At 38.2% G+C, this 17,263-nt stretch overlaps 1 protein-coding gene across 2 annotated transcripts; it reads left to right on the plus strand.

Moving 5' to 3' along the window:
* The first annotated feature begins 2,755 nt into the window (after positions 1 to 2,755).
* On the plus strand, positions 2,756 to 14,610 carry LOC123702477. 2 transcript variants are annotated; one of them, XM_045650238.1, is made up of 7 exons: positions 2,757 to 2,888; positions 3,412 to 3,544; positions 4,712 to 4,888; positions 5,610 to 5,688; positions 11,270 to 11,377; positions 12,967 to 13,047; positions 14,192 to 14,610. In XM_045650238.1, the coding sequence occupies exons 1-7, from the start codon at positions 2,839 to 2,841 to the stop codon at positions 14,527 to 14,529; spliced, it is 966 nt and encodes a 321-aa protein (XP_045506194.1). In that variant the 5' UTR covers positions 2,757 to 2,838; the 3' UTR covers positions 14,530 to 14,610. The 2 variants fall into 2 exon arrangements, with proteins under 2 accessions (XP_045506195.1, XP_045506194.1); XM_045650239.1 differs by lacking the exon at positions 4,712 to 4,888 and having other exon boundaries at positions 2,756 to 2,888.
* Positions 14,611 to 17,263: the final 2,653 nt, after the last annotated feature.

Raw genomic sequence — 17,263 nt, forward strand, 5'->3', positions numbered from 1 at the left:
ATACAGATGAAGAGTTGCAAAATGCTTTGCTTAAAACTATAAGCGGTGAATTAACTGCCTATAAAGCTTCCAAGCTGTATAAAGTTCCATATCAAACGTTACTAGATAAATTGAAGAATAAGCATACCAATCCTGCTGGACATGCAACAGTTCTCACAAAAGATGAAGAAGAATTAATAGTGAAATGGGTCCTCCATATGGCAGATATTGGGTTCCCAGTATCGAAGGAACAGCTGCTTCTATCGGTAGGGAAGCTCGTCCGGGAATTAAATAGAGCAAATCCGTTCAAAGACGGCATTCCCGGACGAGACTGGTATGAAAGATTCCTGAAAAGGAACCCAACTATCTCAATGCGAATGAGCCAGGCCCTCACTAACGCCAGAGTGGGTGCCACGGAGGAGCCATCCATACTAATATTATAAATGCGAAAGTAACTCTGTCTGTCTGTCTGTCTGTTACTCAATCACGCCTAAACTACTGAACCAATTTTCATGAAATTTGGTATGGAGATATTTTGATACCCGAGAAAGGACATAGGCTACTTTTTATCCCGGGAAAATGACGCAATCCCGGAAATCCCACGGGAACGGGAACTATACGGTTTCGTTGGTTTTTCTTTGAATGCGCGGGCGAAGCCGCGGGCGGAAAGCTAGTATTAATATAAGTTTTAACCCTAAATAAAACTAAATGCTACTTAATATAATACTACCACAGCAGAGTTAGTAATTAGTAATCCATGTGATTGTATGTTACCTACCAATATTAATAAAACATATTTATTATTATTTCTCTTAATTTCATTTTAAGCCCCTTATTTAAGTTAATTAAAATAAAGATTTTTCACAATCAATGCCTACAATAAACGTTTATAATACTATCACGAAATAGCCAACACGAATTCACGAATTTAGACGCAAGGCAAAATTTTAACACGAAATAGCACGCAAATGAAGGGTGGACAAGAAAATTCATTAAAAAAAAACCAATGGCTTTTTGATCGTAAAAATAACACGATTCTTTTCTCAAAGAACTATACGTTCTTAAATAAAAGCTTTCGTTCCGATACCGAACCCTGAAAAATTACAAATCCACCTGAAACTTGCAAGACCCTTAACATGCCGAAAATACCCACGCTTACGTTAGTCGTCAACTAAATTGTAACTTGTACTTGCTACTAAATTGTATCTACCTAAGGTACGTGTACCGGATTTAAGTAAATAAAAATGAAATTATGAGTAATTATAAAGTACTTGAAAAATGTTGATTCAATTTACAGGATCGTGTTTAAATGATTTATTAGTTTTTAGAAATAATCACAGGAAATAATATTACAGAGACATCTTTTGGTGACTAAACCAAAACTTAATAGATGTTTCATGTTCAGCAAATAAGATGGCGACTCTATCTTTTTCGCCGAGGCCAATAATTATTATTGCCTAGTGAGTTGCGACTTGCGAGTGTCCTCTCCCCCCCCTCCCCCGGCGGCCTTATTTCCTAAGTTAAAATTAATAGTTTATGAAATTGACAATGCGTTTATTAAGTAATAACCAACAAATTACCAGGGGTTTCTTTAGTTAACTGCCGCACGTATTATAGGTTTTTTGTGGGAGGTGAGGGGGGAGGAGGACGGGGGGGACCCTCCCCCCAAACGGGGAAAGTTAGGAAACCAATAGTTTTGGAGAAAAATCAATTTTCCTATTCTAACCTCAAAATGTATGGAATTGGTGTAAAATCATTTTAACTAAGCATTAGACGATAATAACAAAAAATTTACGATACATAAATAAAATACAAACAAGTTGTGTAAACCTACGTAGTTTTTTTATTTGAGTGGGAATCGCCCTAAAGTCGCTTCTGGCGGCAGTTCAAGAGTTAACCTAACACGCTCGTCGCTTCGTTCCTCGCTACCTATTTGGATATTAAAAATAAAAGTTTAATAGTTTTTTAACCTACGTAGATTTATTTTTTGTTTGAGTGGGAATCGCCCTAAAGTCGCTTCTGGCACTCGCCGGCCGCTGCCGCGGCACGCTCGCTTCGCTCGCTCGGCTCGTGCGGCAGTTCAAGAGTTAACCTAACACGCTCGTCGCTTCGCTCCTCGCTACCTATTTGGATATTAAAAATAAAAGTTTAATAGTTTTTTAACCTACGTAGATTTATTTTTTGTTTGAGTGGGAATCGCCCTAAAGTCGCTTCTGGCACTCGCCGGCCGCTGCCGCGGCACGCTCGCTTCGCTCGCTCGGCTCGTGCGGCAGTTCAAGAGTTAACCTAACACGCTCGTCGCTTCGCTCCTCGCTACCTATTTGGATATTAAAAATAAAAGTTTAATAGTTTTTTAGCCTACTTACGTAGATTTTTTTTTGTTTGAGTGGGAATCGCCCTAAAGTCGCTTTTGGCACTCGCCGGCCGCTGCGTACAGTGAAATGGAACGTCTTGGTCCGCTTTTTTTGTACAACAAAACGGATAAATGCGCTTTTTTCGCACAAAAAATTATTAACTTTAAAAATTAATAACTAAAAAACTACAAGTTTCCTAACGATAATATTTTGGAATTACAATCTTACATTACCTAGCTAACTAACAATATAAATATTTCCAACAAATTCGTGCGGCAGTTAACTAAAGCCAACCCAATTACCACTTTATGAAATTAGAAATACATTTTTATATGGTGGACTTAGGGAAGCAAACTGTGTCTGTGTCTAATGTTATTATCTATTGTGATTTGTGGTGGTTTTTTATGTGACGTTGGTCGTTTGTTTTTATAATATAATATTATTGTTTACGTGATCTTGGCGTTCGTGTTTTTGAATTAAAATATTCCTAAAAGTTAAATAAAAAATGAAGACAAGTTCGGTTCAATTTGATTTGATGGTGACGTTTATGGAGCGGTAAGTGCAATATATCTGCGATACGTATTATTAATTTAATGAAGTTATGATCCAGTGAATTAACTACAAAATTTAACTTGTTTTCGGGGCAAATATTTGTGTGATGAACATAGATGTTTGCTCTGTGTCTGGGTGTTAATTATTTATATAAGTTAATACCTATTTAAAAATAATATATGTTTGTTTATCTGCCATCTGGTTTTCATAACACAAGCAAAAGCTTAGAATGGGATCAGATCGTGCCGTGCGTGAAAATTGTCATGAACTATTTATTTATTATCCGACTTCAAAAAAGGAGGAGGTTTTCAATTCGGCCGGTATGTTTTTTTTATGTATGTACACCGATTACTCCGAGGTTTCTGAACCGATTTACGTGATTCTTATTTTGTTCGATGCGGGATGGTGTCGAATTGGTCCCAATAAAATTTTATTCGGATAGACCCAGTAGTTTTTATTTTATGCGCATTTTTGCAAGTGCATGTTTGAAGTCGGTTGTTTTTAACGCAGTTATCACTTGTTTTAGACATGGTGACTTAAGCAAACCATCCACCAATACAAGAAGTAGGATTTCAACTTTGAGCCTTTGGGAGGATCTGACTGTGATTTTAAATAGCGAGGGCAGTGGAGATACTAAAAGTTGTGAAAAATGGAAGAAGGTATGTCAAGTGTTTTAAGCTTTCCTATTATATAAAACATGGTTACTGTTTTGTGTATGTGTTGTTACCGCCCGCGGCTTCGCCCGCTTTGTCTAAAACCTAATAAATTATATACTTAAACCTTCCTCTTGAATCACTCTATCTATAAAAAAAACCACATCAAAATCCATTGCGTAGTTTTAAAGATTTAAGCATACAAAGGGATAGAGAAAGCGACTTTGTTTTTAGTAGTGTAGTGATGTAAACAACACCTTCACAAATAAAAATGTAGTACTGAATCATTGCATCTGTACAGTCATGTAGTCTCTGAAAATCAGTGCAGCAATACATTTAATTAATTCATGGTTGCTGCTTTGTTAACGGGCAGTCCTTGTTGCCACTGTGGAGGAAGGAAGGTGGAATTCCTCCATCGAAAAAGGGAGGATCCTCGACCAGTCTACTCGACTGGCCGGCCGTGAAGGCCCCTATGGATGATGTCGGAAAGTTGTATATATAGCTCTGTAGCGAAACATTTCGCTTGCGCGATTCAGAGCGAGGTGTCGCTACAGGACTCCCCTCCGAGACCGGAGGTCGTAGTACGAATTGCCTTGCCAGTGCCAGGTATGTTCCAGTGAGTCGGAACAGGAAGCCGCTAGTTCACGGTGAGTCGGAACTGAGTGCGGTGATGCTGCGTGTAATGCTCCAGTGAGTCGGAGTGTGCAGTGAGGATGGCTGTGGAGCTGCCCAAGCATGCGCGATCGCACATGGTAGTGGACAGTACTCCATTTGAAGCCGAGTGCGCTGGCTGGCGGGCGGTGATCGTAGGCGGGGAAGGGATAGGTGAGCATGGACATCATGAATGGACAGAAGGAGTTGTGAACTGTCAGGGGTCACCACTGTGGAGGAAGGAAGGTGGAATTCCTCCATCGAAAAAGGGAGGATCCTCGACCAGTCTACTCGACTGGCCGGCCGTGAAGGCCCCAATGGATGATGTCGGAAAGTTGTATATATAGCTCTGTAGCGAAACATTTCGCTTGCGCGATTCAGAGCGAGGTGTCGCTACACCACCACTATCTCTTTTTTCCCTGTTCTGTTAGATTATTAAGATTTCTATTTTTTTACATGGTGACAAATAAAACGCTTTCTATTTGTATTCCATTAAATGTTTTCTTATCTGCACGATTCCAGGCTTGGAGCGATTTCAAAAATAATACCAAAAAAAAGGCTGCCCGTGTGCATAGAGCATCAATTGGAACTGGTCCTGCTGTATATGCCAAATTGACAGATTTAGAACTGAGAGTTCTTAAAATGTTGGGAGTTCGAGTAGCGAAGGGTTTGCAAGTAGAAAAGGCTGGACTATCACAGGTTAAAACTACATAATGTCCAACAAAATTATACTCATTTATTTATCACTAGCTTTGCACCCTCGACTTCATCTGCAGTTTCAAAGAAAAACTTGTATAGTTCCTGTTCCCATGGGATTTCAGAGATAACACCTATCCTATGTGTAAATCCAAGTTAGCCTCTATATTGTGCTTAATTTCATTGTAAACGGTTCAGTAGTATTCGCGTGAAAGAGTAACAAACATACACATCCTCACAAACTTTCGCATTTATAATATTAGTAGGATTTTTATTATATTTTTTTTTCTCTCTCGACCTTCCTTTAAAACAATGAACTGATTACCTTCTACCTTGGTTTCCTTGAAGAGATCACTACTAAGTGGCCGCCAAATACACTAAATTGCTTCTTGCTTTTATTTTTGTATATTTTAGTATATACTGTTTCAGTTGTATTAAAGAGTAAAATAAATAAATAACACCTACCATGTTTTTCATCGCCTCCTTGGTACAGAGGTTGACGCGTGTGCGTAGCTCCTAGAGTCCTGGGTTCGATTCCCGGTGGAGACAAAGAAAAAAAATGTCTCGGTCTGGCAGGACACAGAAGGCTGATCACCTACTTGTCCCTTAAAAGAAAATCGATCAGTGAAACAGATGTATAATACATCTGGTCCCCTTACATGGGACTCACAGTATTTTTCATATATGTACTGATTTTTTTTTTTCATATTGCATCTTTTTTCAGGTGACTGATAAACAGCCAAATGTGAGTGTGGGAAATGACACTAGCCAAGTTACTCCACAACCAAGACAGTCTGTTGAATGTAAGGATGTAATCTACCTATTTACTACACTAGCTGTGTCCCGCGGTTTCACCTGCATTGCTCTGCTCCTGTAGATCTTAGCGAGATGATATATAGCCAATAGCGTTCCTCGATAAGATATATAGCCTATATATAGCCTTCCTCGATGAATAGGCTATCTAACACAAAAAGCATTTTGCAAATCATTAGTTCCTGAGATTAGCGCGTTCAAACAAATAAACCCTTAAGCTTTATAATATCTATACTAATATTATAACGCTGAAGAGTTTCTTGAGTGTTGAGTTGAGTTTTGGGCCAGTAGTTCCTGAGATTAGCGCGTTCAAACAAACAAACTCATCAGCTTTATAATATTAGTATAGATTGTTATCTCTATGTACCTGAAATATTCATGACTAGCTGTGCCGCGCGGTTTCACCCGCGTGGCTCCGCTCCTGTTGGTCTTAGCGTGATAATATATAGCCTATATTACTCGTGGATAATGTAGCTTTCGAATCGAATGGTGAAAGAATTTTTTAAATCGGTCCAGTAGTTTATGAGCCTATTCATTACAACCTTTTTTTTGTTTTTTTTTTTTTTTTTTTTTTTATATTACTGCGACCAGGCAATCTGTTAGGTAACAATTGGCCTTTATATTGTTTGGAACTCCGTCCGGGAACATGATATTGTTTCAAGGGGCTCGTCCAACGACTCCACCCTTGTAGTCCAGTGTTATATTTGTTTAATTTTTATCTATTTTAGAATCTTTTAGCAAGGTTTGTAATGTCCTGTCTTTTTAGCCTGATGTATTGTTGGCCTCCCTCTCCACTTAACGCTTGAGCAAGGTCGTTGGTGTGTACTGTTAGCCTTTCCTGATATTTCTGGCTGCTTTCGACAATTTGTTTTCGAACTGTGGCTATACCGAGGTCAAGGTACATGTATTTATTTGCAATACATTTGGGGATACCAAGTATTGTTCTGAGAGCCTTAGTCTGGAATCTCTCTAGGATTTCAATGTTGCTATTGCTGGCAGAGCCCCAAAGCTGTATGCCATAGGTCCAGATTGGCTTTAAGATTGTCTTGTAAATTAGAATTTTACTATTGTCTTTCAATTTTGAGTGGTGACCTATCAGCCAATTTAGGCTACGCAGTTTTCCATCAAGTTGCTTTCTCTTTGTCCATATATGTTTTTGCCATGTCAGTCTTCTGTCTAAGTGCATACCCAAATATCTAGCACTATCTTCTTGGGGTATTTCTTTGTTGTTTAAGGTTACCGGCGGGCATGTTTCCTTTCTGAGCGTAAATGTCACATGCGTGGACTTACTCTCATTTGCTTTTATCCTCCATAGTTTTAGCCATGTCTCAATTACAGTGAGGTGCTCTTGTATCATGAGAAATGCAGTTCCTGGATCCTTATGGATGGATATCAATGCGGTGTCATCAGCATAAGTCGCAATCATTGTTTTGCTGTTCGCGGGGATGTCAGCTGTATAAATAAGGTACAGTATCGGTCCTAGGATACTGCCCTGTGGGACACCAGATTTTATCTCGTAGAGTTCGGATAGATCTTCGTTGCATTTCACCTGGTAGCTTCTTTTGGTGAGGTAAGATTTGAGAGTTAAATAAAAGCAGTGAGGGAGCTTCTCTTTCAATTTATATAGAAGGCCTTCATGCCACACCTTGTCAAATGCTTGACTTATATCCAAAAAGACAGCAGAGCAGTACAATTTGTTTTCAAGACATTTACTTATTATGTCTACAATTCGGTGGACTTGCTCTATTGTTCCGTGGTTTTCACGAAATCCAAACTGATGGTCGGGCAGTACAGTGAGTAGGTGTTCCTTAATTCTGCTGAGTAGTATTCTCTCGAACAGTTTTCCAATAATTGGCAGCAAGCTAATGGGTCTATATGAGGTCGTCTGATGCGGCGGTTTACCTGGTTTAAGCACCATCACCACTTGTGCTATCTTCCATTGCCCTGGGAAATGTTCGAGTCTTAGAAGAGCGTTGAAGATGTTGACAATTTTCATAATTCCTTTAGGTGGAAGATGTTTTAACAAAGTAGCATCGACCATATCATATCCAGGTGCCTTACCTTCTTTGAGGTTTCTGATTTCTCTAGCGACTTCTTTTGGACTAGTGCTTTTAAGAAGAAGACACATCTGTTTTGCCGAGCCTAGGTATGTATTCACCTTTGCCGTATGATCAGGATTACTCTCAGGGTGTGGTTGAAAAACAGTGTTTAAGTGTTTTGCAAATGTTTCAGCCTTTTCTTTGTCCGATCTAGCCCACCCTCCGTTGCTGTTGTGGAGAGGGGACATATGAGCTTTAGGGCGTTTTAGGGCTTTAGTTACTTTCCACAATGAATAATCTGTGTCAGCATTGGGGCTTAGATTTGTAATACGATTTTGGATGTTTTCATTTTCTAGTTGGCTAATGTAAGTTTTCAGTTCCTCCGAGAATTTGTTGAAAGCTGTTTTGTCGCTCGGATACCCGCTCCTGTGCCATATTTTTCTAAGTCTGCGGCGTTCTTTGATTTTCACTTTGATTTCTAGTGGATAAGAGTTTTGTTTTGGAGGCTTACCTTTCTGTTTTGAAGTGGCAATATTTGCAGCATTATGAATTGTCATATTGAGTTTTTCTATTTCATTTTCTACTTCATCCGGGGTTTTAAGTTTGCATTTCAGATCCACCAGTGTGTTTATTATGTCTTGGTACTTACGCCAGTTCGTGTTTTTACGGTTATATAACTTAGGTTGTGGTTGCAACAGAGTGATTGTTGAGCTTATGTTTAGGATGACAGGAGTGTGATCTGAAGTGAGGTCGATAGGTGATTCTATTGAGACGTAATTATTATCTATATTTTTTGTAACAAAGAAATCAAGCAAATCAGGTATCCTGTTCCTGTCATTTGGCCAATATGTAGGCTTGCCACCAGATAAGTATTCTAGATTCATTTTTTGAATTGTTTTCATAAGTTGTCTACCTCTTGGGTTATAGACTCTAGAACCCCAGTGAAGATGCTTTGAATTCCAGTCCCCTCCACAGACAAATCTTTTATTCAAGGTCGCAAAGTAGTTGTTGAAGTCTTTTTCAGATATTATATGTCTAGGCGGGCAATAGACGGCTGACAGTACAGTTTCCAATTTATTGTCTTCGATTATTATAGAAGTTGCTTGAATTTTCTCTGTGGAATAGTTCTCAATTGGGTAGTGCTTAATATTATTTTTAACAATAATGGCACTTCCTCCATGGCTGTTTCCAGATGGGTGATTAGTTGCATACATTTTGTAATTGTCAAAAACTGTGTGCGATTTAGAAGTGAACCTTGTCTCAGATATAAGTGCTACGTCAATAAATTCTGTTTTTAAAAATAATTCAAATTCTTGACGTCTCTCCGTCAAGCCGTTGGCGTTCCAAGTGACCACTCGGAGGTTTCGAGTCATTTTTTAACAAGGCTGCTGACTAGCTGGACCATGCGATCCATCATTTTGTCTACCATTGTTTCAACCATGGTCATTATTGTCTTTTGCTGTTTGTCAAGCATAGTTTCCATAAGTTTCATGATGTCGTTAAGGTCTGTTGTTTTTTCAAAATGTGTGTCTGTTAATTTTGCCTTGGTAGCCTCTGCATATGTTTTATTGAGATTGGGTACTCTTGAGTACCTGTTATATAAAGTAGGTTGCATATATGTAGAAGTTACGTTTTGTGATGGTGGATTTACTTTTGGCTTTGGTGCACTCTTTAAGATCCGTTCTTTGTATTGCTTGTAGATGCTACAACCTTTGTAGCTAGCCGGGTGTTTCTCTTCACAATTCGCACAAGTAGCTTCGGTGTCTGGTTTTTTAATGCAAGATGAAGTAGGATGATCTTTACCACATTTAACGCAACGGAATGGTCTATAGCATTGGTTCTTTGAATGACCAAATCTCTGGCATCTTTTACATTGAAGTATTTCCTTTTTTTTATATGGCGCTTCAATTGTAATTTTCATGTTATTCAAGTATTTTACCTTGAATATATCTTTATTGTTGCTCTTTGGTTCCAGGTCAACATAGAAGGTAGGTAGTGGCTCTTTTGTAGCCCGGTGCCTTACATTCACCACTTGTCTGACTTCATGTCCTATATTCGACAGCTCTTTGGCTATCTGTGCAGTGTCTTCTGATGCATGTAGCCCGCGCAAGACAACTCTATATGCTCTCTCGCACTTAAGCTGATAAGTATAGTGAGAAATATTGTTCGCTATAAATTTCTCTCTAATAGTTTTATATACCTGGATGTCTTTAGGCATGATTTTTATAACATGTCCAGATTTCAGGGTGGTCATAGTGTATGAACTATTGTCTACTATTTCATTTAAAACTTCCTTGAGAGATGTAATATTTAGGACACCTGTGACAAAGATAGGCTCAGGTTTAGGAATGTATACTTTTTCTTCTTTCTTGTTGTCTTCTAAGGTATCTTCATTCAAGATTTCAAAACTATTTTGTGTGGGTACTGCAAAAACGGAAGTATTTTTCAGTTTTTTATTTGTGTCGTTTTGTATTGGGCTAGTTTCTTTTCTTTTATTTCTCTTTGTAGGAATTTGGTCTCTTTGCCAGTCCACCTTATTGTTTATTATTTCTAAGGGGGGGCTTTCTGGTCGAAGCTCTATCAAAGTCTGATTACTTTGTTCTGAATTTGGTTTGTCTGAAATTCTCTCTTCAGTTATCAGTTTTGCTGGTAAAGAAGAAGTCGAGTTGCTTCTAGTTCGAGTAAACATACTTTTGTGAAAAGTCTGTTGAATCATATTATTTTGGTTTATGCTTTTTTTTTGTTGATTGGTTTCGCTCATTTTGTTCCCACGAGTAGGGTCGATTTATAACCGTCACACTAGGGGTGACGCCCATTCCCCAGTGAAGGCACGTATACAACGTCGTTAGCCGGGTCCGACGAGGTTGGCGCTAGTAACTTGCCTCCCGCAAGCCATGCATCTTATTGGCGCGTATCCCACCTTAAGATTGGGGTGACTTTTTAAAGAGGTTTTCTACCTCGTAGCCCGGGCGATTAAGCCAAGGCCCCCGATTCCATAGGAAAAGTACTAAGAGTTGCGGGTTGTGAAGGTCATTTCCTACCCTCACTTATTCAAGCTGGTTAAGCTATCATTGTCGGGTTAATTAACCGTCGCCCGATACTCGACGTTGACCTTTTACAGCTGGCTCGGTCACCTCTCAGCCAACCCTCCTCCTTTTGCATACGGGCTTGGGACCGTCATTGGCGGAGTTAATTTACAATCTAACAAACAAAGTTTTCCTCTTTATTAACCGACTTCAAAAAAAAGGAGGAGGTTATCAATTCGGCCGGTATGTTTTTTTTTTTATGTATGTACACCGATTACTCCGAGGTTTCTGAACCGATTTACGAGATTCTTTTTATGTTCGATGCGGGATGGTGTCGAATTGGTCCCATAAAAATTTTATTCGGATAGGCTCAGATAGGCTAGATTTTGTTTTATGAGCATTTTTGTCTGTATTTGTAAATGTTGCAAGTGCAAGTTTGAAGTCGGTTGTTTGTAACGCAGTTATCACTTGTAATATTTATTATTCATGATGATACTATTTTTCAGTGTCTCAAGACGATGAGCCAGCATCACCTCGAAGTGAATCTCCAGAGCCAACGCAAGGGTCGAGGGCTTCTTCTCCGCTTATTATAATTATAAAGGAGGAACATCTACGTAAGATATAGATTAATTTGAGATGATACTACATTTATTTATTCTATAATATAAAAATGAATCCCAAAATGTGTTGGTAAGCGCATAACTTGAGAACGGCTGAACCGATTTCTTTAATTATTTTTTTATTATATTCCTTGAAGTACGAGGATGGTTCTTATGTAGAGAAAACGTGAATATGTACCACGGGCGAAGCCGGGGCGGACCGCTAGTTTGAAATAGACGCATGCATGTATGTGTGTGTGTGTGTGTGTGTGCGTGTGTGTTTGTGTGTTTAACAAAATCATCACTACATCCATACTAATATTATAAATGCGAAAGTAACTCTGTCTGTCTGTCTGTTACTCAATCACGCCTAAACTACTGAACCAATTTTCATGAAATTTGGTATGGAAATATTTTGATACCCGAGAAAGGACATAGGATAGGTTTTATCCCGGAAATCCCACGGGAACGGGAACTATGCGGGTTTTTCTTTGACTACGCGGGCAATGCCGCAGGTGGAAAGCTAGTTATCTATATAAGTATTTATTTAAAATTATATACATAATATGTATGTTTATTGTTTATCAGCCATCTGGTTTCCATTACACAAGCGAAAGCTTAGTACGGGATCAGATCGTGCCGTGCGTTGAAATTGTCCTGAAAATTGAATGCTTGCTTCCTTGGTAACTCATTTGTTGTAACCGCTCTCCGACTGTGGAATTCTCTGCCTGTGGATTTTAGACGAACTTCCTCTATGGAAAATTTTAAAACTTATCCGCACCTTTCCAATTTAGCATGTTCTATTTAATAATACGTATTTTATCCTTTCGTAGTATTCATTTATGTATTCTATCTTCAGGTTTCACAGCCACCCGTGTAACATTTATTTTACGATTTTTTCTTACTTTTGGCAGTCTGGAAGAGATCGCTAGTAAGCTATAAGGCCGCCTTATGTACCTACCGTATTAATCCCTTTGTATAATAGTATATATTTTTACTTGGTGTGGTATCCCTATCTTCTTAATATATATAAATCTCGTGTCATAATGTTTGTCCTCCTAAACCACTTAACCGATTATAATAAAATTCACACACCATATGCAGTTCCATCCAACTTGAGAGATAGGATAGTTTAAACTTTAAATCTCAAATCGTTTTAGAGAAAGCGGGCGAAGCTGCGGGCGGTAAGCTAGTAATATTATAAATGCGAAAGTAACTCTGTCTGTCTGTTACGCTTTCCCGCTTAAACCTCTCAACCGATTTTGATGAAATTTGGCACAGACAATCTTTAGACCCTGAGAAAGATCATAGGCTACCTTTTATTAAAACACCACGCGGGCGAAGCCGCGGGCAGAAGCTAGTTGTAAATATTTTTACTTGGTGTAGTATATTAAATAGTTGAATTTGAAATTTTTGGTTTTATGGCATTCAAATGCTTTTATAAATATAAATCTATATCGCTCTGGCGGGTCACGAGTGGCTGAGTTGGTCAGGCATCCGCCCCGGAATGGCGCGAAAGGATGCGGGTTCGAGTCCCGCTGAGTGATCGAATTTTTTCTATTCTTTATAAATTTATAAATAAATTGTTGTTAAATATATTTCAGAATCTCAACCTGAACCAACAGAACCTGAAACAAAAGCTGAAACTGGTCTTCCATTTCCACATGAAGAAACACAGTTTGAAGGTAAGATAGAACCTATATTATCTACTAGCTGTGCTCCGCGGTTTTACCCGCGTTGCTCCGCTCCTGTTGGTCTTAGCGAGATGATAATATATACCTATAGCCTTCCTCGATTAATGGGCTATCTAACACCGAAAGAATATTGCAAATCGGACCAGTAGTTCCTGAGATTAGCGCGTTCAAACAAACAAATTAAAAAATGATGAAATGATAATTAAATGATAATTAAATGCCATTGTTCGTTTAATGTAAATGCACCGTGAAAAAGATAATAACACACACTACACAGTTAACATAGAAATTAGCAAGGGCATGAAGGAGGATGGTAGGATTTTTAATAAAACACATTCATGCAGTCATAATTAGTTTATTGAAAAATATAGCCATGATATATAGCCTATAGCCTTCCTCGATAAATGAGCTATCTAACACGGAAATATTTTTTCAAATCGGACCAGTAGTTCCTGAGATTAGCGCATTCAAACAAACTCTTCCGTTTTATAATATTACTAGCTGTGCCCCGCGGTTTCACCCGCGTTGCTCCACACCTGTTGGTCTTAGCGTGATGATGTATACTATTGCCTATAGACTTCCTCGATAAATGGCTACTTTGCGACGAAAGAATTTTTCTAATCGGACCTGTAGTTCCTGAAATTAGCGCGTTCAAAGAAACAAACAAACTCTTCAGCTTTATAATATTACTAGCTTTCCGCCTGCGGCTTCGCCTGCGTTTTCAAAACGAACTCGCATAGTTCCCGTTCCCGTGGGATTTCCGGGATAAAACCTAGCCTATGTTACTCGTGGATAATGTAGCTTTTGAATGGTGAAAGAATTTTTAAAATCGGTCCAGTAGTTTATGAGCTTATTCATTAAAATCAAACAAACAAACAAAGTTTTCCTCTTTATAATATTTGATTATCTGTCTATGTCATAATGATGTAATGATCTATCTAATATATATAAATCTCGTGTCACAATGTTTGTCCTCAATGGACTCCTAAATCACTTAACCGATTATAATAAAATTCGGACACCATGTGCAGTTCGATCCAACTTGAGAGATAGGATAGTTTAAACACGTAGGTACCACGGGCGAAGCCGGGGCGGACCACTAGTTTTGTTATATATATGAAATATTTTTTTACAGAAACGGGCTCCCATTCTACCCACTCTCATGTTCATGGAGTTCGGCCACATAGAGAAGAAACACGGTCACAAATACCTCGTCGAGCAAGATTGACCTACCCTCGAGGACTTCGAAGACACAGACTAACACATATGAACCGGACAACACACCGATTACTCCAGACAGAGGAATTTTGGAGGAAATTCAAGATATTAGAACATAAAGATGACATGAACTTGCAAAGGGAACGGAATAGAATAAGGGAAATGGAGGTTCAGGTTCAAGCGCAGTGGCAAGCTTTGGGGGCAAGGGCTTTGGATATACTAGATAAGTTAGTGGATAAATATTGTAAGGGTTAATTTTAATTAAGTTTACGGTTTAAGATATTTATTAACCGACTTCAAAAAAAGGAGGAGGTTATCAATTCGGTTGGTATGTTTTTTTTTTTTTATGTATCCGAGGTTTCTGAACCGATTTACGTGATTCTTTTTTTGTTCGATGCGGAATGGTGTCGAATTGGTCCCATAAAAATTTTATTCGGATAGGCCCAGTAGTTTTTATTTTATGAGCATTTTTGTCTGTGCAAGTTTGAAGTCGGTTGTTTTTAATTAAGAACTAGCTTACCGCCCGCGGCGTCGCCCGCTTTGTCTAAAACCGAATGAATTATATACTAAAACCTTCTTCTGGAATCACTCTAAAAAAAAACCGCATCAAAATCCGTTGCGTAGTTTTAAAGATTTAAGCATACAAAGGGACATAGGGACAGAGAAAGCGACTTTGTTATATACTATTAATTGAGAAAGATTACATTTTAATCGCACAGAAATATTATTTTAATAGATTTCCGCCCGCGTTTTCAAAGGAAAACCCGCACAGTTCCCGTTCCCGTGGGATTTCCGGGATAAAACCTATCCTATGTGTTAATCCAAGTTACCCTCTATATGTGTGCTAAATTTATCTATAATATAAAAATGAATCCCAAAATGTGTTGGTAAGCGCATAACTCGAGAACGGCTGAACCGATTTCGATAATTCTTTTTTTATTATATTCCTTGAAGTACGAGGTTGGTTCTTATGTAGAGAAAACGTTAATATGTACCACGGGCGGAGCCGGGGCGGACCGCTAGTTTGTAATAAAAATTAAAATTTCTTTGTAGTTTACGCCGTGAATTGAAATGACTGGCAAATTCATATTATGATCGCAATAACCAGCCGTGGTTAATTATGGTATTATACGCGGGCGGAAATCTATTAAAATAATATTTCTGTGCGATTAACATTGAGATAATATTACTTCGTATGGAGGAGGCACCACGAACAAAATCTGTGCGCCATTTTTTAGCTCTAAGTTTTAAAAATTATTATCTAGTTAGGTACTTACCGTTGAAAGTAATTCCTTTGCACTTTTCCGTATTATTTGTGCAATATCGTAACACACACGAAGGCATATTTGATGCGTTTCACTTTCAAACAAATAAAAAATGAGCGTGCAGTTACGCCATATGGCGTATGTTGTGATGTAGGCGATGTAATCTTTCTCAATAAATGAATAGTATAAAACAAAGTCGCCTTCTCTGTCCCTATGTCCATTTGTATGCTTAAATCTTTTAAACTACGCAACGGATTTTTATGCGGTTTTTTTAATAGATAAAGTGATTCAAGAGGAAGGTTTTAGTATATAATTTATTAGGTTTTAGACAAAGCGGGCGACGCCGCGGGCGGTAAGCTAGTTTATAATATTAGTAGGATAGTATATAGTCACAAGAGTATATAATTTATTAGGTTTTAGACAAAGCGGGTAAACTGTCTCGAAATAAGGGGTCATAATACGACCCCAGAGGTAACTTCTCTGCTTTCAATGGCTTCCTCGCTTTCCCTGGTTCCGTAAAAGTCCGGGCCTGGAAATAGATAATATTCATTAATTTTCCTTACCATTAATTTACATGCATCCTTCTTACTAATAAATAAATATTGTTCATTACTTTTTTTTATTGTATTCATCGAGAAATAATTTGAAAAATATTTAAAACTAGATTTCCGCCCGCGGCTTCGCCCGCGTTTGCAAAGGAAAACCTGCATAGTTCCCGTTCCCGTGGGATAAAACCTATCCTATGTGTTAATCCGAGTTACCCTCTATATGTGTGCTAAATTTCATTGTAATCGGTTCAGTAGTTTTTACGTGAAAGAGTAACAAACATCCATACAAACTTTCGCATTTATAATATTAGTAGGATTTATTGAATACCTTCATAATTTTTGTAGAGGTGCGGAATTTATTTAGCACCAAAAAGTAAAACCAAAAAGGCGGCCTTATCTCCACTGAGCGATTTCTACCAGGCAACCTATGGGTAGGATTTTGAATTATAAACGGGTAAAAACTATAGTTGGTAATATGAAAATTTAATTATAATAGATTTTAACCAAATAAATATGTACTTATATTATAAATCTATACTAATATTATAAAGCTGAAGAGTTTGTTTGTTTGAACGCGCTAATCTCGGGAACTACTGGTCCGATTTGATAAATTCTTTCGGTGTTAGATAGCCCATTTATCGATGAAGGTTATAGGCTATATATCATCACGCTAAGACCAACAGGAGTGGAGCCACGGGGGTGAAACCGCGCGGAGCAGCTAGTATTATATACATTATGAACGTGATTTATAAATACACTAGCTTACCGCTCGCGGCTTCGCCCGCTTCCTCTAAAACGATTTGAGATTTAAACTATCCTATCTCTCAAGTTGGATCGAACTGCACATGGTGTGCGAATTTCATTATAATCGGTTAAGTGGTTTAGAAGTCCATTGAGGACAAACATTGTGACACGAGATTTATATATATTAAGATATGATATAAATTAATACAAATATATAAGTAATACATATAATTACTCACTAATATTATAAATGCGAAAGTTTGTGAGGATGGATGTATGTGTATGTTTGTTACTCTTTCACGCAAATACTACTGAACCGATTTCAATGAAATTTAGCACACATATAAAGGGTAACTTGGATAATCACACATAATAGGTTTTATCCCGGAAATCCCACGGGAACGGGAACTATTTTCTTTGCTAACGTGGGTG

Source organism: Colias croceus, chromosome 23 (assembly GCF_905220415.1).
Source record: "Colias croceus chromosome 23, ilColCroc2.1".
NCBI classification, from domain to species: Eukaryota; Metazoa; Arthropoda; class Insecta; order Lepidoptera; family Pieridae; genus Colias; species Colias croceus.